The sequence below is a fragment of the Cydia pomonella genome, chromosome 1 (genome assembly GCF_033807575.1).
Source record: "Cydia pomonella isolate Wapato2018A chromosome 1, ilCydPomo1, whole genome shotgun sequence".
Lineage (NCBI taxonomy): Eukaryota > Metazoa > Arthropoda > Insecta > Lepidoptera > Tortricidae > Cydia > Cydia pomonella.
This window is the reverse complement of record NC_084703.1, coordinates 16681681-16703161: the sequence shown is the minus strand read 5'-3', so window position 1 is coordinate 16703161 and position 21481 is coordinate 16681681. Positions and strand designations below refer to the sequence as shown.

The following is a 21481-nucleotide window of genomic DNA, read 5'->3' as shown; positions in this document are numbered from 1 at the left end:
CGCACATCATAATTATAATAATAAATTACCAAATTCATTGTATTTTTACCTTAGAACTTACAAAATAATTTACTTTATCTACCCACATACCATAAACCTTCTATGATGCCTTAAAAATCCGTAAATAATGGGCAACAGTAAGATAAACTGTTTTGTTACAACAAATCTCTTATCTGTGGAAATGTAATGGGGAAGGCGGCTGAAAGCTTATTGTATTAGATGGCGCCACTAGAGTTTTAGACAACTCTTATGAAATTTATAACTTATGGAAAATGTTTGTATTTAATAAACCAATGTTTAATAAAACTTCATAATTACACTCTCTGTATAAGTATCAAACTTTGTATCTGAGGCCGAGAAACTGTCGGATGAAGTTTCGAAGCCATTCAAATAAAAAGTTTTGTTTTGACAGGAGCATGTAGGATATTTTAATGTACGTAATAATCGTCTGTTTAACGCAATAAAATTGATCCTCATGAAAAATATGGACATCTAACTGTAACACACAGTTAAAAGCACTTTTACGGGAACGCAAGACATCCGTAAAAGGAAAAAAAAACCTCATAGAAAGGTTAAGTATATTTGGCTATGTACTGTTTTCACTCGAAAATACTATGCTTAGAAAATGAAGGAAAAATCAACAAGTTAATATTTTACGAAAAATAATAATTTTCAATTGAACCCAGCATTAAATGTTGATATGAGGCACCAACAGAATTCGCGTGTGATGTAAATTCTTACAGAGATATCAATGCAGATTCAAAGCTCCCACCTCTGATCATGTCTAATATTAGAAACTATTTAGACCGGTACATAAATATCTCATTAAATTAATACAAAACTTATTTGATTGTGGTAGCTCACATTTCCATTATGATAATTTATTTATTCAAAGAAAAAAGGTGGGGCCAAACTAATGTCATGTCACAAACTCTAGTGGCGCCACCTAGTAGCAAAGTTTGGCAGCCGCCTTCCCCATTGCTTCATTACTACATAAAAATGGATTTAGTTATGACATTCAAATTTCGAACATCTCTGAAAAAAAGCAATTCGATTCGACCTGTATTCTCATATCAGTCGAGATGCCTTTTTGTTCGACATGAAATGTAAATTGCATACAATTTTGACAAATCTCGCATGTTAGTTTGTATCGAACGATATGGAAATAGGCCCCCGACTTTAGTTTGTCTCTGAATTAAAAAAACTACGAATGCGTAACATGCGTGATAAAAGTTTTCATTTACCGCCATTTGACCCACAGTTTAATTAGTTTTATCTATCAAAGCTTGTTTTGTTTTTAAAGTAACTATAGCAAAAGTTTCGTTTAGAACGAGCGTTAAAGATATTTCCGCGACGCCGCCACATATCTGTGAGTTCCGCCAAAAGTGCAACGATGCCCCAATGTTGGCTGTAATTTGGGTTAGTGAATATGTCATAGAAAGTTTATAATATGTGTGTCGACAAAATAGTGTATGTAACTCTACATAATTAGGCATAAAACACTCGTGTAGTCCTTTTAAAAATCTCACTTCGTTTGTTTCTTAAACTCACATTGTGTGTTTAAAGCCTTTCATTAAGTAGCAGTCACATAAACTACTATTCTGATTTAGGTGTTCTGATTAGACTATTGGGAGTTCGGATTTTATTACAGGAACAGGACAAGTACCACTGGCTGCCATGTATTGTAACTCGTCAATTCACTCGTCACTTTTCAAGCCATATCTTTTGTACAGTATCTATTTGAGAGAACAAAGTAGGTAGATATTTGCCTCCTAGCAAGGCTAGCACGCGTTGCGCGGTGAGTTGTGCTGGATCCGCAGTGGATTATATTAGTTGGTTTTCCACTAGAGATTTGTAATTGTGCAAGGAACGACACTGTGAGAAACTTTATTGACCTACATGTTTTGACCTACATGAGATTATATTGTTTCCACTAGTATAACCAATGATTTACATATTATACCAAAGAGAATTTGAAATAAAGGTGGATTGTCAAAAAAACTTACGTAAATTTACTGCCATCTTTCGATACATGATTAAAACATTTAGAACGCCATTTGAATTTGATCTTTATTCTTTCATTGATATGTGGTGTGTGGTGTGGGATTAAAAAGTGGCGCCATCTTACCAGGCATCGGCTGCAGGCTGAGGTGCCATCGCTCGAAACGATGCTGCCATATTTTTGGCCTTTGATCTATTAGATGGCGCCACTTTTTGATATTTAACAAATTTAACACATTGAAATAATAAGGATCAAAGTCAAATGGCGTTCTAAAAGTTTTAATTATGCGTCGAAAGATGTCAGTAAATTACCTGTGGCTACAAAGTTTTCTTTGACAATCCACGTCCATCTCAAATTATCTTTAACTAAACCTAATTGACGGACGGAACATTATTTGTTAAGCAACTTAACAGATTTCTGGTGGATAAGCAAGTATGCGCGTAGGCTACGAATATATTCATAATATTTGGTAAGCAGTTGCAAACTTGTTGAGTAATTATATTTAACTTATTTACTGATACGACTATGGTTAATGGGTACGTAAATTATCTAAAACTATTAATCATTACAGGAACAGCTATAGGACGTGGCGTCACGAAAGATGCATTCTTTCGTTCCTTAGCCCTTATATTGCGTCTTATTTCAATGATGGGAATTGGTAGTGCAATTTTACGGGTATTCATTATTATTATGCCTAGGACATTTGGCAAAAGCATTGTTTTTGTTTTTGTAATTGGCAGGTCATAGCAGTTTAAAGTATTCTATAATTTACAGGCACTTGGATGGTTTGGCCTTTCCTTTTTTTTAAATGACGATAAACACACATGTCGTATAGTATACCCGCAGTTATATAATTTATTGCCTTCTATATTTTTACTAACTATTCGAAACATTGAATTAGAGCTATATCTGATTTGTATAGTTTTACATTTGTAGTTAGCTAGCTTCTGATATTATCGAATTAATATTAGTAAGAATATTTTCTATAAAACCACAACCCATAAATATTAGTAATCAATCAGTGAGTATTGTGCTAATGAATAAATCTCCATACTCATACCTCTTCAGGTGAAATCAATTGCACTACCCGATCCAATCTTTGATCACTTCATATACGCATATACACGGTTCATTACTCTCTCACTCGATCCCAACTTAGACAGTATTAGACACAGCGTATCGAAGGTATGTATCCGTAAGTCGGAGAGGGGTGGTACGTATCTTCTTTTATGTTCACCTTTTGCTGTAACTTGTACAACAATTTAGCTTCGTAGAGTTCTTTAATGGAGTGTATAGTTACTTGCAGGTATTTTTTTTTCAGATTCTTATAATATTCTTTTTCATAAATCTATTCCTGCTATCTTTCCGGTTGTCTTTTTTTGTTACATAGTTTCGCCGCCGCCAGCGATTGAGCAGGCACAAAAGGGAGTTCAGAGGAGCTCGGAGTCAACCAAGGAAGATGCTACTGAAAACGTGAGACTCTCTTTTATTGTATGTTCAGGTACCGGTCTACTTACTAGTCTCTTTGAAGCGTTTACATTCTAATATTATATATAGCGCGACATTTTTCTGATTTCTTTTTATTTAAAATGAAATGTTGGGTTGGGTAAAGCAGGAGAGCAAGAACAGAACAAATGTTATGTTGGACTGTGTATACAATTTTGAATGACCAACGGTAAATAATGATTATTTATATTGCTAGACTTACGTGATTTGACTTTTCAGCCAGACATTTGCTCCACGCCCCAGCCCTCCATGCACATTCTCACGAGTAAACCTGTTTATTCTGTGAGTATCAACCTATTACAAATTTAACAGTGGGTAATTAGGTTGGTGGTTGTGGGTAACCCAGATTTCTTTTTGCTTTATGTTTGTGCAACCTAAAATAAATGTTTATTGCTTGAAAATTGCAATATTACTTATTTTAACGCCTCTTGGCCTGCTAGAGATCTTTAAGCATACGCATACATTTGTAGTCAATGCCGCGCTGGACGTCAGAAGCGTGTTGCATACTATAAGATGCCTTAGAAGGTGCCTAAAATTAGAAATGAAGTTATATGAAGTAAACTTACGAGGTTTTTTTTGTACAGGAGGGGTTTTCATGCGTCATATCGATGCACGATGGCGTGGTACTATACATGTCGTCAACGCTGACGGCGTCGCTCGGCTTTCCCAAGGACATGTGGATAGGGAGATCCTTTATAGACTTCGTCCACCCTTTGGTGAGTGTTTACTCACACTTGCTTTATTCAATCATTTAGACCCGCAGAGAATATAAACTTTCCAGCAGAAATTAATTTCTTTCTTAGCGAATTCCTCTCTATCACTAAGCTGGTACACAAGTTTCAGGCTCTGCTTTATACTATAGGTTCGATATCTTCGAGTTCTATGACATGGTTGCTGTATAATACTCGTACCTACCTACGCGTAGAATAGTGATGCTTGTTGATATAGGCTCCCCTAAGGGTAGTAATCCATATGTCCAATATCTTATCCAATGTCCAATGTAAATTTGCTTCTCGCATTTTGCTTAATGACACAGGGAGACGCAATGCACATTCGACAAAGAAATTGGACAGGTGCAATACCACCCTAACAAAATGACACTTCTTTAAAATTGACTTTCCGACTCAACACTAATTAGTTATGTATCAGCTAATTCCAATTAACTAGCCTGTTTTTAATTTGTTTTACTATTGGGCACACAATTTGCACTGCATGGCTTTTGTGACAACTGTTGATTTAGGCCGAACTATAATATTTTGTAGTTTGACGTGTTACATTCTCGAGTTAAAAGTCCCTGGGCATTTGTACTTAACCATTAACGGTGATGTTGTCTTGCGCAGGATCACAATACTTTCGCGTCGCAAATCACCGACGGGCTGGCGGTTCCGAAGGAAGTTAATGGTATGCAAAATGCAGGTAATTCCTAGTTACTAACCAACAAATATTATGATAATTATCTTAACTCTGTTTTTTAGCTTAGTTTACTATCCTGCTTCGCTTTTTCTTCTTTTATAAATATCAGTTATGAGAAACGAAATAAAAACTGTAACTTCGTAATCTGGTTAGTTGGTCTCAGGTCCCTGTCAAAAATGAATGAAGCCGACTGCAATATGACGATTATCAATGTGCTTGGGTAAAAATTGTTTAAGATAGAATCCCGTGTGTGATTTGATATGATCGGGTATAATTCATAATTCATTTATTGCATTAATATATGAATTATAATATATAATAATACTATGGAATAAAAACACAATCACATTAAATCGCATAAACGTGTGTTCTCATCTCGTGAATTCTAAGAACCAAGTGAAGATTGTCATATAAAAATTATGAGTACTTTGCAATAACTCACTAATTGACTAATAATTTGTAATATTATGTAATTTTTATTTTATTATTTGTATTATGTTAATCCATTGATTAAATACAAAATCAGCTGTTAATGAAAAAATGTAAATTTCCTACTCCTTCATTCGCGTTATTCGTCTCTAACGTTCGAGTACGTAGGTACTATGCCAGATCATGTATGGCCAGATTTATTGACAGTCACAGATGCTCTTTAATAGCTAATGGAATAATGAGCAGCGAACGATGGTAGTGGTAGCTTAAATGCGAGGGATGCGAATAAAGAAACTTTATGTAAAACAATCTTAATTTAAAATCAATTATGAATGACGGATCTGACTTATTGAGAAGCTAACTGCGCCGTTTTATTAGAAAGACTCTGTGGTTTTGATGGAACATACATATTATAAGGGCACTTCAAAGCTCCACTGTTCACAGCTGAGATTTGGAGTCCTTCCATTAATTCGGTGACAACCCAATAACAGACTTGGAACTGATCTGACGGTGCAGTTGGAAGGTGGCCACAATAGAAACATTGGAAACCCCCTACGAAAAAACTTCAGTACCATTGTGTTTGGGACCATAAGAAACGATATACTCGTATAAGGTGTCTCCTGTAGATTATACTCCTCAAAAAATAAAACGTTTAATCAAAAACTTTTATAAAATTATGAAGTTATTCTCTTTTTCATACACAAACATATTCTTTTCGATGTACGCAATCATCAGTGTAATTGACGTTCCTCGTCACCTTCGAGCAACGCCGGGACCGACGGCATTCGTACTATTTCCCCTCTGCCGAAGCATAGGTACAACTGTACCGATGGCGGTACATGTTGTGCCTTGCCCATACACAAAAAGAGATCGAGTTGTGCAAGATTTGTGTCGTGATTACAGATTGGATTTTGTATGTAGTGAGTGAGAAGTGCGACTGTGTGCACGTTTCCCCCCGCAAAAAATGGCAGAACAAATTGTACGGCGAGATATCGCTTGGGCTCCTCCCTTCCGACGTGTCGGAAGCCGGTGTTGCTCGAAGCTTGTCACGCTTTAAACATAGCAAAACTCGCAATACATTGCATCTTAGAATAAACTTTAAAGTGTACCGAAAATCAAAATACAAGTTATCTTTAAAAGTCGCTGGATAAATGTTGGTTAGTTTGAGGAGTATAGCCTACAGTTTAATTTATTGCTCCTGTTACAGACCCCACCCGGTATAAGAAAAAAACGTAGAGTCGGTAATAAAAGCATGAATCAAAATATTGTTTTGGATAAAACATTTCTTAATTTCTCGGAAAGCTTCATACGTGTTGTGAGTTTCTGCGTGCACTCGTTCGTTGCTTACTTGTGCCAAAATGGATATAACGTAGTAATTGTTGTTACTTGCTTAGGGGAGAGGTATCTACTTCAAATGTATCCCCTTGTCCTCACTCAGTTCAATCGCCAGGCAACTCCGTGTCGACCATGTTCTGTCGCATCAGAAGGTACAGGGCGCTGGCCATGGGGTTCAACGTCAAGGACCGAAGCGTCACCTTCATACCCTTCCTGTTGAAGCTGTCATTCAAAAATGTCTACGAAGAAAAGGGATCCGTCATTTACTTGGTCATACAAGCTACACCGTTGTTCTCGGCGTATAATAGTAAGTGCTAATTTATTATTATTCGCCTATGTAGAGGGTCATTTCACTTGAGTGCCTATCTTATTTTAATACTTCTGTAAGTGCGTAGATGTCTAGTTTTGTCTGTTGATAGTTAAAGTCCAGGCAGTCTAGGCATTAAACTTCTGACATTGTCAGATCACGAATCAGCTTCCTAGCATTTTGCAGAAAATAGGGCGTTATTGGGACAAGCGAAATTAATTATTTATTGGCACTTCACAATTCAAGTGATTGCTTACGAATGTGGGATAATTTATAAAGATGCCCCGAATATTCGGCAACTATTCGGTATTAGGCCCAATACCGAATATCTCTTACACCTACCGAAATAACCGCAAAACACTAAGTTTAATGTTTAAAATGTTTTCTTATAAATTAGTAAATACGAAGACTGTTTTTTGCTTGGAGGATTTAAATTGTTAAATCCTCCATGGTTTATTGAGAGTTTGTTGGTTACTATTTAATATTATTTTTATCATGGGATCGATTTTATTGACTCTGACATAACAGTTTTCATAATAAATGTGACTCAGAATGTACGAATGTAATGACGAATATTCGGGTCTTCAGCCGAGAGAAGGGCCGAATATTCGGCCCAAATCACTATTCGGGGCACCTTTAACATTGCGTATCCATTTCTTTATTTAAAACCTCATCCTTCCCAGGTCCCAATGAGGCGATTGAAGACGCGGTACCATTTGTGATGCGTCACGTGGCCAACGGGAACGTGGAGTACATCGACAACGAGGCGGTGCCGCTGCTGGGCTACCTCCCGCAGGACGTGACGGGGCGAGACATACTGAAGCTCTACCATCCCGAGGACCTGCCATACGTGCGGCATGTGTACGAGACCATCGTCAAGCAAGGCAGGGTGCCGCGCTCCAAGCCCTACAGGTATACAAAACAAACCTAAAGCATCCTGTTTTTTTTTGCTCAGCTTTCTGTCTGCGTTCAACACGATGTCTAAGTAAGAAGAATGCCTTTAAAGGTACGTAAAGTCACTGTTACAGGTGTATAAGTTTCGGGAAGCTTCCAAAAAGTTGGAAAATTATTAGATCTTGGAAGGAAACTTTCATACAAAAATTTACAAAGTTAAGGAATTTATTCCATGTGGGACTTTCGCAATTTTGGAAACTTACCCACGGCTCATCGGTAGTCGCTCTGCCTATACGTGTATAGGGACAATGACAGTACATACTACGAGTTGTTTGAAGATTAATAATACCTATGCTATATTATTTTCATATTATTTCACTAGTCGTCAATGTCATTTTAAAGTTTTGGTCAAGACTATGTTTTATTACCTTTTCTTTTACAGAATGCTGGCTCAGAATGGGCACTACCTTAAGCTTGAAACGGAGTGGTCGTCTTTTATAAATCCGTGGTCGCGTAAACTTGAGTTTGTTATAGGAAAACATTACGTGATTGAGGTATGATAAAGTATATATTATACGAATGTAAATATTCTAATGGCATGGAACACATTGCAAGTCGTAAAACAATACATTTTGGTGGTATTTGCTGGAGCAGTTAGTCTCAAGGCATGAATCTATATGAGGCTAATCATGCCAAACTTCCACGATAATTTCAAATAATCGACCCTTATAATAGGTATTTAAACTTGAAGGTTCGAAGTACCCCGTTTGTTGTCTTACTGTAATTTGTCGCTTATGTGACAGGAATACTTTTAGATCAGAATGTACCTAATTATTACAGGGTCCAGCCAATCCAGATGTTTTTCAAGCGCCACCAGCAATACCCAGTATGGTTTCTGAAGATAATATCGAAATCAAGGGCCTTAGAGATAGTATTGTCAGGATTTTGAACGAGGTAAGTAACCGATGGAGTTTAAGCTATTTAGGCAAAATTGTAGATTTTATATTAAATGATGATGATACGCAATGTAATAAAGGGTAAATCTATGAATAAATTCACACGGTAAATATAAGGCGGAACTTATAGACCTCTTATAGACTACCTATGTTTGCAAGGGCAGACTCCAGCCAAAACCTTAAAAAGGTTAAAGTTGTCTCGATAGAAAAAATAACTAAAACGTATACTTTTCATTTATTTTCAGTTTATACACGATTCAATTTAATCGGTGATCAGGAACCATTTAAAGGACTTGCCCCGAAATTGCGGAAAAAATATTGACTCTCATAGAAAATATCAACATCGGACCTGCCGAAATGTATGAAACAGGCAATTTTTTTGTGATTTTGGTCACAAAAAAATTGCTTGTTTCATACATTTCGGCTCTCCTCTATTCTACTTTCTATCATCTTTCACTTCTGTCACTCTCTCTTATTTACTCTTTTCCTACTTGTCAGTGTCGTGGCCTGAAGGGCTGACCCCACTCACACCTCAAGCTGTAACTGGCCCCAGGTGAGGCCAAGCAGTGTAAGCCAAGATCAAAAAAAAATTAATTGATGTTGGTGTTAGTTCCATAGTTACATGTGATCGCCATCGATGACGTAATTAGAAAAAATGGTTCCTGATCACCGATTAAATTTTATGGAGTATCTACCCATACCCTGCTTACCAGAGCAATTAATAGCGATGTCTCCTGTGTTTTCCCACCATGGGCGAAATAAAGCACCGGATACTTAATAGAAAAACGTAGAGAGCAGTTATTTTTAGTTTTTTGCGCATACGTAAAGGAGTTAATTAAATAATATAAGTTTACGTATAAACTAGTTAGCTTATTACACAATTATTACATGAGTCTCGGCTGCCAACAAACCACTCTGGTTTGGCAGAAGTATATTGTAAATAACATGAAACGCGAATAAACGTTTTTTTTTCTTATAATACCGATAGAACTAAAAAAAGTATGTGACTTGACCGTGACGTCACTTTGCGTTACTTGTGCAGTTTTCATATAAATTCCATAGTGGCTAATCGTTTAGACAGTTCGAAAAAAGAAAGTAAGTAAGTACTAGTAGAAAAGTACCCTATTTGTATAAATATATAGATATAACCGTAAGACCTGACGAGCCAAATTCTGAACAGAAGTATATATATATATATATATGTATTTATTAATTGTTTCAGGTCCCGACGAGACCGGCAGAGCTCGTCAAGCAACAAATGACCAAGCGCTGCCAGGACCTAGCATCTTTCATGGAAAGCTTGATTCAAGACCAACCAAAGGTGGAGGACGAACTGCGGCTAGAAATACAAGAGAATGATAACAGCTACTTTGTAAGTTCATAGTTGCTTATTCGTCGCTTATGGGTAAAAACTTTTTTACTATGAGCTAATGTTTACTAGTCTTTCCTGTGGACACCATAAAATAAACGGACTTTCAGGCCTAATTTTCTTACTTTACTTATGGGTATGTTAAACCTTCTAGTTCTTTAATGTTATATAATAAAAGTCTTGAAAAATGTATCCAAGTCGTTAACTTTTGTAATGTTCACAGAAAAGACGCTGTTTCCCGTCTGTTTTTGACCCATATTTCTCTGAATGAAATGTCACGATTGTGATGACAGTGGTATCTGGATAGAGTAGGTAGGTGCAACAGTAGGTAAACAGAGTTGGGAGGCATTGTCACCATGACCTCACATCATACACTTCTCCCAGTAGAGAAAAGAAAACTTTTATGGTTTGTACTTTATTTACAGTTGTATCTATCTACTTGCCCTTACACAGTGTAAATAGCATGTCTATATGTAAGTGACCGGATTTCAATGCTCTTGGGAGTAGTATAACAGGACCGGTTTCACTGTTTTGTTTTAGGAACGGGACTCTGTTATGTTAGGGGGGATTTCCCCACATCACGACTACAATGACAGCAAATCCAGCACAGGGACTCCTTTAAGTTACAACCAGTTGAATTATAACATCAACTTAAAACGGTAAGAACTCACATTGACGTATGTACGTATGCATGACCAGCATCCAACAATGTGGTGTGGTATACAGTACTTGTACAGTGTAATGCATGAGCTCAACGCATGCGCAATCACGAGATAAAATTCAATTAGAGTTTATAACTCTTATGGAAAAAAGTTTTATATGCAAAATCGCAAAAATTGGCCTGAGCTCTACTATGATAAATTGGCTATTTTCGCATTCCGGTACAGATAACTACAAGATGGAGCGTATGAGAAAACTCTCGGTCACGCCATACACAGCCTTTCGTACTAATTTAATATAACAAACTTAAGTAAGCAAACTTAAAGATTGTATCCGAGTTCTGACTGATGTACCTCTAACATTGAATTAAAATAAACAGATAAAAAAAAAAATAAGCGCTTCTTTTACTTGCGTCCAAGTTTACGACCAGTTCTCCTGTAAGTTAAATATATGTACAAAAATTGACTTCTATTGTCCGTAAGCTGTTTCAATATAAATGTTAAAGGATGTAACTCGGTAGTGCTGATCCTTAGTGATGCAAGTGAAATTGCACCTAACTATATGTGGTGACCTCGGGCTCTTCTTAAACACTAGATTGAGCCACTTTAGAGATGGAATTAGGCTTGCATTCAGATTATTTCATACAAGGATATTGCAAGTGACTAACCGCATTGTAATTTCGCAGGTATTTTGACAGCCATCAGGTTAGTTTCGACGAAGAGGGCGCGAACGTTGTAGAGACGATTTTAGTGCCAATTAAAGGACAAAATATGTTGATTCGGTAAGTCGAATTTCATTAGCGAGATCAGCTTTATCTTATTTATTGAATTTACTCAAACATGCTCGGAAATGGTCGCATTTTGTTCGTAAATCGAAAACGCAAAGTGCCGAATTTTTATCCCAGTATTGACAACGCAGGGCCGTGGCCGCCGCGCCCCCGCGGTTGGCGCGTTGCTGCACGCGGTGCCGGGAGCGCGGTGCGCGCAACATTGCGAAACGAACGTGTATAGTTGTTAGTTTTGTAGCTGGCCCCCAACGGCTTATCCTTTGTCTATTGTTAACTAAAACCGCGCGTGCCACTACCTGCAAAAAAAGGGCCGGGTAACTTTAACCGGTTATTTAATTACAACTCCTATGGTAATTAAATAAGATTCAAAATGAACAAATGGAAAAATAATTTGTGATTTCTTGTGTGGTTATCGAGTGCCGGCGAGTCGAACGCTAACGAACTAGTCTAAAATGTGTCCTCGATATGCGGAACGAAGGCGCAATATCGGGGAGCGCACCTACACTGGTTTTTTGACTACGTTGGACTAGCCGGCGCTCACGTGCCAATTAGAATTATACGACCCTTTTTTTTGCAGGTACTGGCACGCGCCGTTTTACTAAACAATAGACAAAAGATTAGCCGCTCCGGGCCAGTTTCAAATCGAACGACTATACATAACGTATGCGATATTCGATATACATTTACTGTAGAGGCCGGGAAACGAAGGGTTGCAGGTCAAGTAGATATAGACGGCCGAGCCGAGCGTACCGACGCCGTATGGGTATACGAGGTCGGCAACCCCGTTTCTCGCAGAGATTTGTATAGTGCTTTTCTTAAACTTACAATGAAATAAAAAAAATGATATCAATTTGTTTTATTAGTAGGTTCACACAGCTAAAAACAAATTACTAATCTGCTACTATTTAATTGTTGAATGCCAAAACGTTGTGTCACAATTTGACGTTTAAAAAAACAAATGAAGGTTGCTTTACAGGCCTATTTGTATTAGGCTGTATGATATTCCTTTACATTTACGTAGTAGTACGTAGTATTTACGGAACTAATTTGAAGTAAGTCATGTCAACATTTCATTGCAACTTTGATAATAATATATTCTATTTTATTGTATTTCCTCACATTTCTGAGAAAAGCACTATGTATACCTCGGTGGAAACAGACATTTTCTGACTCGGACCTTTTGCCAGGTGTCGGCAAGCCTCGGCCTGGCATCTAGGTATCTCGTCCGAAAATGTCTTTCTTTCCATCCCTCGGCAACAATGTACTATTTCGCGTTTAGCTTTGTCGCTGGTTCAACTACAGAACTAGCTGTAGTACATAATTACATTCAATTTCCTAGGTACAAAAATGAATCTAAAACAGTATAAAAACCTGGGATTATGTTGTTATCTTGTCTTATACTTTAATGTGTTACCTATAGAGAATGTATGTCGCCTATGGCCCAGTACTCCGTCGATTCAGTGGAAATGACGTCAGTGGAGTCGGCGTGCCTTACCTTCGACGAGAGCCCCGTGTTGCTGCCGCAGGAGTACCTGCCCATAAGACTTACAGAATCCATCTTGAATAAGTAAATAACTCCTACCTATATACTAAGCCTTCCTGTAAGCGTACGGTACCTATTTAGGATCGTGAAATTCCTAGGCATATCGTAAAACGTGAAAATCTTAGTCTCGTTCCCTAAGTCGACGGAGCCCCGCTAGCTCCTATTTCTGGACAGTTTGCCCTTCGGGCATTTGAAGCAACCTAACAAACCAATGCTTATATTCCTATTGGTTTAATGTGACTACCGTGAAAACATTACACCGGATCATTACGTTCTGCCTGATCCCCGCCCCGCCCCGCTAGCTCCTATTTCTGGACAGTTTGCCCTTCGGGCATTTGAAGCAACCTAACAAACCAATGCTTATATTCCTATTGGTTTAATGTGACTACCGTGAAAACATTACACCGGAACATTACGTTCTGCCTGATCTTACGATATATTATAAGTGAGCGAGTAATCTGTTAGTCGCAAGGGGTTACCGCACCTATGGACGCGACCAACTTGAGAGCCATTTTATAAAGTTACATGTTACTAGTCAACACCGGTTGAAAGCACCTTCGTCGTTTGTTGAGCGTTTGTCAAACGCATCATTGATAAAGTTTAACACCAGTAAACTTGTAACATGTGGCCTTATAAAAGTTGCGCTTTTATCGTCTGACATTTTGGACGTCCGTTACTAATAAGTATTTCATTGCGAGATTGATGCATGACACGATTGAAGACTTAAGATCCTCCATCAGCTAGATCTGTGCTGTACAGTGTATGTTGAACACTCCATTATTGACTCCGTATGGGGTCCATACGTATTTCGTTCTTCGATAATACCTTTCACGAATTAGATAAATAATATGCGACCTGCGCTCATTGTTCTGAAATCTCTTTTAAATGACTTTATCGGTCCCACAGACACAATTCCGAAATGGAAAAGATACTCGTAAAGAAACATCGCGAAAGTCGACCATCTAATAAAGAGGAGCGGGAAAAGTTGAACAACGAGAGCAAACAGAAGAAAAGGGATCACCTCGTCCGTTGCAACGCGTCTTTCGTGCCTACCACGGTCAATTCCATCGCGATAGAACAGGTTTGTATTATATCAGTTAAGTACATTGATTGAGTAAGATGCGTAAAATCTAAGACAATTTCGTGCTTCGAATTGCAAGTAAGGATCTTCCTATCACGTCAGGTCATCCGCATACCCTAAAATTTGGATAGATTTGCGGTAGATAGTGCCTTTAGTCTCGATCTTTGAGTCGCGGATACATTTGTCGAGGGCGATGTTAAAAAGTAGGCATAGTTTCATTCAGCCAATAAAAAAAAGTTTTAGCGAAATATCGTATTATGTAACATTTAATTTACATATAATAACAAATAAAAATTTAATTTATAGCGTTTAATAATATTTTTGGAAGAATAAACGTGTAATAGCGAAATAAAATATATGTAAAGAGTTTGGACATCCAAACTATATAAATTAAAAAAAAGTTGGAATAGTAAAAATCACTAGTTCACAAAAATCAACTTTGCGAACGCTAAACAGCTACGAAAAGTAGCACTTTATGAGCAACTGTATTAAAAAGGTTCTATTTGTTCTGTGTGTAGTATTTTCGCATGCCCATTCGTTTTCGTTAAACTAATGGAAGTTAAATGTTTACAGCCACACGGATTGAAGCGTGCATCGAAGCCTCAGGAAGCGGAAGGAGGCACGCACAAGCAGCACTGCGCGTCGTCGCGGCAGATGCGCCGGCGGCAGCCGTCCTGCTCCGCGCCCGCGCCGCCCGCCGTCACCGTCGCCACCGTCAGTGAGTTCAATGGCAGTACTCAGTCAGACAGAAGATTACGCACGTCGGAGAATCATAGGAGCCTATCAATATGATAAACTCAAGAAACATAGTTTTAGTAGATTTTGAGGGCGCTTATTATAGGTTAAGGTATTAAATATCGATATGGACAAAGTGACATAAATATGTAAACGCTAAATATACAATGTGTTTGCGGCGCGTGCGGGAATGAGAGCATGAATAGGTAATTCGCAACTCGTGTCCCACTTCCTTCGGTCGTGTTTTAATTTATCACCACTCTTTGCGAATTTCCTATCTTCTGCACTTGTATCGTAAATAACTATTTTTTTTACATTTTTTTTCAAACGATGTCGTTGAACTGTACTTTTTATGTTAAATGTTAGTACAGGATATCAGTTAAAAGTTGACATTAAAATGATAGCCCTAAATAAAACATTTCACAAGTTACACGAGTCCAAAGAAGACCTTCTGTAATGAGCGTCAACTTATGTAGTTCTAAATAATAATTGCCCGCTGCCCTATTTATCATTTGAAACTAAAGCAACTTAGTTCTACGCACATTACAGGTCTTTTTTGCACTCGTGTAATTTGTGAAATATTTTAACTAGGGCTATCATTTTTATGTCAACTTTTAGTTGATATCCTGTACTATTATTTAACATTTAAAAAAGTACAAGTCAACGACCTCGTTTTCGAAAAAACAATATAAATTGCAAAAAAAGTATATATTTGAAGACAATTTTTATCTTTGTTATTAACTCTCGAGTAATATTTGAAAATTTTCTGTGAAATGTATGCCCTAATTCATAAGCTACCGAATGATTATTATTTCTTAATTGTGCGATAGGTAAATAGACATATAATAGTACATTACGATACAAGTGCGAAAAATAGGAAATTTGAAACGAGTGGCGATATATTAAAACACGATCGAAGGGAGTGTTTTAAATCGAAACGAGTTGCGAATTACCTATTCGCACATGTATCGTACAACGTTTTACAGTACATATGGCCCTTTAAATGTTCGACACAGTAACGTAATATGCTAATTTTCGCACTAGTGCGATAAAGTAGCACCATATGTACTGTAATGGTACATTAACCAAATGCAGTCGTGTTTGGCAGCATAAAACTTTGAAGGGGTGCATTTTTAAAATTGTTGCGAAAAAGCATAGGTATGGGGGGTGATTTGTCGATAAAATTCATCGTACTATACGTGGTTAACGGCTCCACTATGCGTGTACAAACACAATGTATAGGCAATAAGGTCGTGTATACATATTGTTGGCACTTTGTCCGTATCGATACCTTAACTGACCTTAATACCTTGACTGTACCTATACGTGTATTTAAACTATGATCCTGAACTATTATCTATCCCTGTAAAACTATGAAAAAAATTAAACAAAATATCTTCTGAAACCTACGTTGAATTTTCTTGAAGTATGTAATATGTATGTTATATGTACGCATTTTCATTGTCAAGATCCAAACTTAGCACGGTCGGAGTCAAATTGCGCAGTCTTTGTATTACTAACTTTCTTACAATTTTTTTTAGACATTGACATGTCAAAAAGCAGCGATATTAGGGTGAATCCATTGGTGACTTTGCTAGTGCAAAAGAGTTTTTCTTTTCAGGATCAATGTTCTCTAGAAAACTGGTATTTATATCTATGTTTCCTTTTTGAATCCCGCAGCTACATCGACGTCTGTGTGGCCACAGAATTTCGTAAACGGAATGACCACGTTTATGCCGCAGCAAATGCCGCTAGTGAGCCCCATTACTGCAGTGCCAGGTAAGCCCAACAATCACACCATTTTATGTGTAGTTGGATGATTCAACTTTTTTTGTGCACCCGGTTTCCATATTTACGTCGCCTGGGTCGCACTTTAACCTCTAGCGACCAAATAAGAAATTTTTAATAGTATAATTTAAATCGATGCTATTCAGAAATATAATTTAATTTGTTTTGTATAAAAAAACAATTATATAAGCTATCTACTAATATATAAAAAAATATGTGTTATAGTATTTTTTTAAACGATCTTAGTAAGTGTTCAGAGCAACAACAAACAACAAGTTGATTGACCGAGATTATAATATTATACCAGATCTGTGGTTTTATATGTTTACCTATATTCTTTTTCTCTCATATCCTCTGAAATATGGACAAATTAAAATAAATAAACCATTATTGTAACTGTATTAGCTGAGGAGGAGTTGTAGTTGTGGACTAAGAAATACTAGTATCAATGCAAACAAGACCCGGTACTACAAACTATATCATAGAGCCAGATAGGGAGATCAACGACCTTACATGTCTGGTTCTTACGAGATGGACCCGTTTAATGAAATCGAAGGCTGTTCCACAACATTTTTTTAAAGCATATTAGGTCTTAAAAATGCCTTTCATTATTATTTTATAGTGCACAATTATTTTGAATGAACATCGCACACTAATGGCAGCATGAGTTGTGCCTTAAGAGGAAATTGCTCCCTGGATATTGTTATGGAAAATATTTTTACAAAATGTGCTGTATATTAACTATAGCTAATTGCACTTTCGTTTTATTTCATTCGAAATTTTGATTATTATAAGAGGTAGAAGCGCAAAACACATTTCATATAAATATTTGAAAACTCTTATAATAATTTAAAAAACAAACGAAGGGGCATAGTTGTGTAATATACTTTAAATTGCGTAAAAATATTTTCTATAATGTTTATATGTAGAGAGGAAAATGGGGACCACGTTTGCTTAGAAAAGTGGTTACGTGATTTCGTCCCCTTTTCTCTTAATCTTTCAAATATGTTTTGGTTTCGATTCGATTCAGTGATGCTTGATGCCTAAATAATTGATTATTTTACCTTATTTACTCGCATGTTTGGAGAAAAGCTTCGTATCGTCCGATAAAATCGATTATCATTCACGAATTGCCATTTCCCAGCCTCTGCAATTATAGATAAAACATTTGTAATCCTTGCAGGTTTCGTGCCTATGTACTACTTACCAACGAACTCCCCTACGTTGCCGTGTACGTCGACGCCGAGCCCAAATGATACTAGCAACACAAATTCTTCACAAATGCAATTCCAAGCCCCGGCTGGTAAGTACTCTATTCGTGATTTTTTATGTGTTAATTTCAAGGGTACATTCCTGAGCGTAAACTAACTTAAAGTCACCAGTATTCTAATTGACTCCTTTAAGATATCTTTAGTTAATTTTTATATCATTAGGCACTTCCGAGTGTGCACACTTGCCTTAAGTTACTTGTATAGTCTATGATATGGCTACAAATTTCTGCACCTATGAGTTTAGTTTTAGGCAATACATTTAAAATTAACATTCTAATTTGTTGTTTATTTCTAGACAAAATCTAGCCACGAAAACTTAATATTTTTCGTGGCTAGATTTTGAGTATGAGTATGAGTATTTTTGTGGTTATTTTATTGGGGAATATAATGTGTAAATATTGTAACAAGAAAATAAGGAGAAATGTAAGAATATGCAGTCATCGTCTTCATTTATAAAGTATACCTATTTCAATAAAGTTATGGAAAGTATGGAAGTGTGTTAAGGATGTATTTAGATTTTTTATACGTATTGAACTAGCTCCCTATAATATCTACACACAATAGTAGTCTCTTGAGTTCTGTAGATTAAGTAAGTTTTGCAACCGATAATGTCTTACCTTTGATCAGGATCTTTGATTCAAATATGTATACTCACAATTTAAATGAAATAAAGGTTTATTTTTAGGTACATACTTACTGAAACCGTTGAAGAACTTAGGTTGTTAATTGTTAAAATCAACCTGACATTTTGAGTTTCTTGTTGTTGCTTTATACCTCAAAAGTGAAATGAAATATATCAAACAGTTATTTTGAGTTTGTTGCTCTCCAGTTCTAAGATCTCTCATTATCTAATAGTATACTTTATATCAAAGAGTAAAGTAAGTATATAGGAAAAGAGAGCCCTCTTGAAGCATTTTAAGGAAACTAAATTTCGAAGCGCTATCTCTATTTTGTTTCCGAAACTAGCTATGTATGTGTGTGTGCACACCTGTATATGCATCCGTATGTGTAGATACTTTCGTACTACATAATATTAGGTCTACGTGGGAGGATTGCAAGTTAATTTTTTGTAACTTTCATAGTTTTTTTGTTTACAAGATATCAAACAAAATATTAACTTGTAAGCCGCTCAAGTAGACCTAATATTATGTAGAAACTTTTCTGCATAATATTAATTATGCAGAAAAGTTTAAAAATAATGGAATCCAAAAAAAAAGACATACTTTATAGTGAAGCGAGTATATATTTATTGCTTTTAATTTAGTATACAAGATAGTAATAGATTAGGTGTTGTAAGTACTTGAATTGTTGAGCTTCGTCTTCTGTGACTTGTGTCTCAGTCTGACTTAGTAGACGTAGTCCGCACACTCTGTGTATGAGTGAGACAGCGGTATGCCCGTGCCTATATAGCAATGTCTCGCTCGCACACTGGAGCGGCGTGTGAATCCGCATCCCATGTGCAGAGAAATACAGCTATGTAGGTGATGTCACCTGCCTGTCTACATTATTTCTCGGCTATCTAATTAATTACAGTAATTGGAACCTAATTGATTCTTTCACTTGCACTGAACGTAAGCGTGAGCGAGATAGATGAGCGTGCTCGGGAATGAAAATATTATGTTTTTAATTATAATTTTGATGTGGGTTTTAATAACGAAAAAAGTAATTGTTAAGTTCCCTCAAAAATAAAATTGCGGATTTTTAGAAGCAATCATATTTTTAGCGTTTGTGAATAAACTGCTACATTTTTTTAGACCTATGTTCGTGATTTATTTATATTGAGCGAAATTCAAAAAAGCAGGATTCGAATCGCTGACGACCCTAGAGAAAGTCCTCAAGATTGCTAATTACATTTTTGGCAACAGTATTGTTATCTAAAAATGCGGTGCGATTTTTCAAAGCTTCCGCTCTCTGAACCTACGGCGAGGCCAAAACTTTTTAGATTAGCACCAACAGAATATTTTTAATGTAGTCAATTGTTGTTTTCAGTGCAATACATGATGTACGGGCAGGCGGTTTTCGGGTCTCCGATCGTGATGTCGCCTTTTACGATGCAGCAAAACGTGATGCAGAACGAATTCTCCAACCCTCAGACCAATCTGCGGCTAACAACGCGTAATTATGAGGAGGTATATTATCACTTCCCACTAACACACAATGTACAGTGAGCTGCGAAATTGCATGGAGAAATTATAAATGACTTCATTGATAAAGTCGCTATACGCTTTTGCAGCTGATGGTACATGTAATGTACAGTTTTAGAACCCCTTTCGTTTTGACATACCAACTTCTATTTAGCTTTACTACGTATTGGTGTGTGTGTGTGTGTGTGTGTGTGTGTGTGCTTCAAATCTTGTAACTTAAATTTGAACCACTTTCTGATGTCTGATTCAGGTCAAATTTGGAGTAATTCCATAATTCTGATGACAATGCAATAATATGCTAGCTAACATTAAGCTGACCTGATGATGCAGTCGAACTTGTTTGATTGCTGTTTTTTCGCTTTACGTTTACTAAAAACGTTACGGTAAGTTGGGCGCTACCGGCCTTAAACAGCAGAATGAATGAATGCTCAGTAACCAAAGAGAGTATAATAAATGATATGAATGGTTGGTATGAGTTTAGCATCTATGTATTTTACCAGTGGAAGTAAAATGGTAACGTCATAAATCAAAATGTTGCCATTGCCAAGTAAATCAAAAGAAATCCATATTCACTGTTGTTGTGCTATTTTTTTTAAATATCTGAACCTAACAAAATACGTAGAAACTGATTGTTTGACAATGTAGGGGACACTGTTGTACCTTGGACCTAGTTTTACCTCGGACAGTTGGCAATATTTCCACATTGCCACGGTTATTGAAATATGTATTTCATTTATATTATTTAAAACGTTATTAGTAACTATCAACATTAATTATGGTCAACTTACCATCAACAACAATATTCTTGTGGGGCTTGTTTTCCTCTTTTTAGTGTGCAGTCGGGTTTTTTTTTTATAATATTTTTTATTTATTTATAACTTTTTAGTTACCCCCAAAAAACATCCTATGACACTCCCGTGATCAAGACGAAAGACAAGGATATTTTATAAATATATTGTAATTAAAAAAATATTTTGGCTCAAAATAAAAATATGGCGTACCCAGACGGGGCAATTTTTCGCACAATCTGATTAATTTCTCAGTTAGATTATGTCGTGAGCATAAAAATTAAATCGTCTCGTTGATCCGTATTGCTTCAATTGTAAAGACCAGTCCCCAAACAGGACATCCAAGATAATAATTAAATCATAATTTAAATATGCATCGATCTCATCTGGCTACACGTACAAAATTAAATTACCAAGTTTAGATTTATAGCTACAACCGAGCTCTCGAAATAAACAACTTGCCCCTAACCTGC

At 36.6% G+C, this 21481-nt stretch overlaps 1 protein-coding gene across 5 annotated transcripts in view; it reads left to right on the top strand.

Annotated features, from left to right (window-relative positions):
• The window catches only part of LOC133516884 (period circadian protein), a 51280-nt gene that overhangs the window by 15842 nt on the left and 13957 nt on the right, over window positions 1–21481 (top strand). For 2 of the 5 annotated variants that reach the window (XM_061849943.1, XM_061849912.1), the window contains exons 5-21: window positions 3393–3475; window positions 3728–3790; window positions 4093–4224; window positions 4849–4924; window positions 6789–6992; window positions 7676–7904; window positions 8329–8440; window positions 8727–8840; window positions 10065–10214; window positions 10752–10870; window positions 11557–11652; window positions 13079–13225; window positions 14108–14282; window positions 14856–15000; window positions 16698–16796; window positions 17989–18108; window positions 20066–20205. In XM_061849943.1, coding sequence (XP_061705927.1) covers window positions 3393–3475; window positions 3728–3790; window positions 4093–4224; window positions 4849–4924; window positions 6789–6992; window positions 7676–7904; window positions 8329–8440; window positions 8727–8840; window positions 10065–10214; window positions 10752–10870; window positions 11557–11652; window positions 13079–13225; window positions 14108–14282; window positions 14856–15000; window positions 16698–16796; window positions 17989–18108; window positions 20066–20205 — 2204 coding nt within the window. The remainder of the gene's footprint in view (window positions 1–3392; window positions 3476–3727; window positions 3791–4092; window positions 4225–4848; window positions 4925–6788; window positions 6993–7675; window positions 7905–8328; window positions 8441–8726; window positions 8841–10064; window positions 10215–10751; window positions 10871–11556; window positions 11653–13078; window positions 13226–14107; window positions 14283–14855; window positions 15001–16697; window positions 16797–17988; window positions 18109–20065; window positions 20206–21481) is intronic. The other 3 variants (XM_061849935.1, XM_061849928.1, XM_061849919.1) reach the window with 3 other exon arrangements.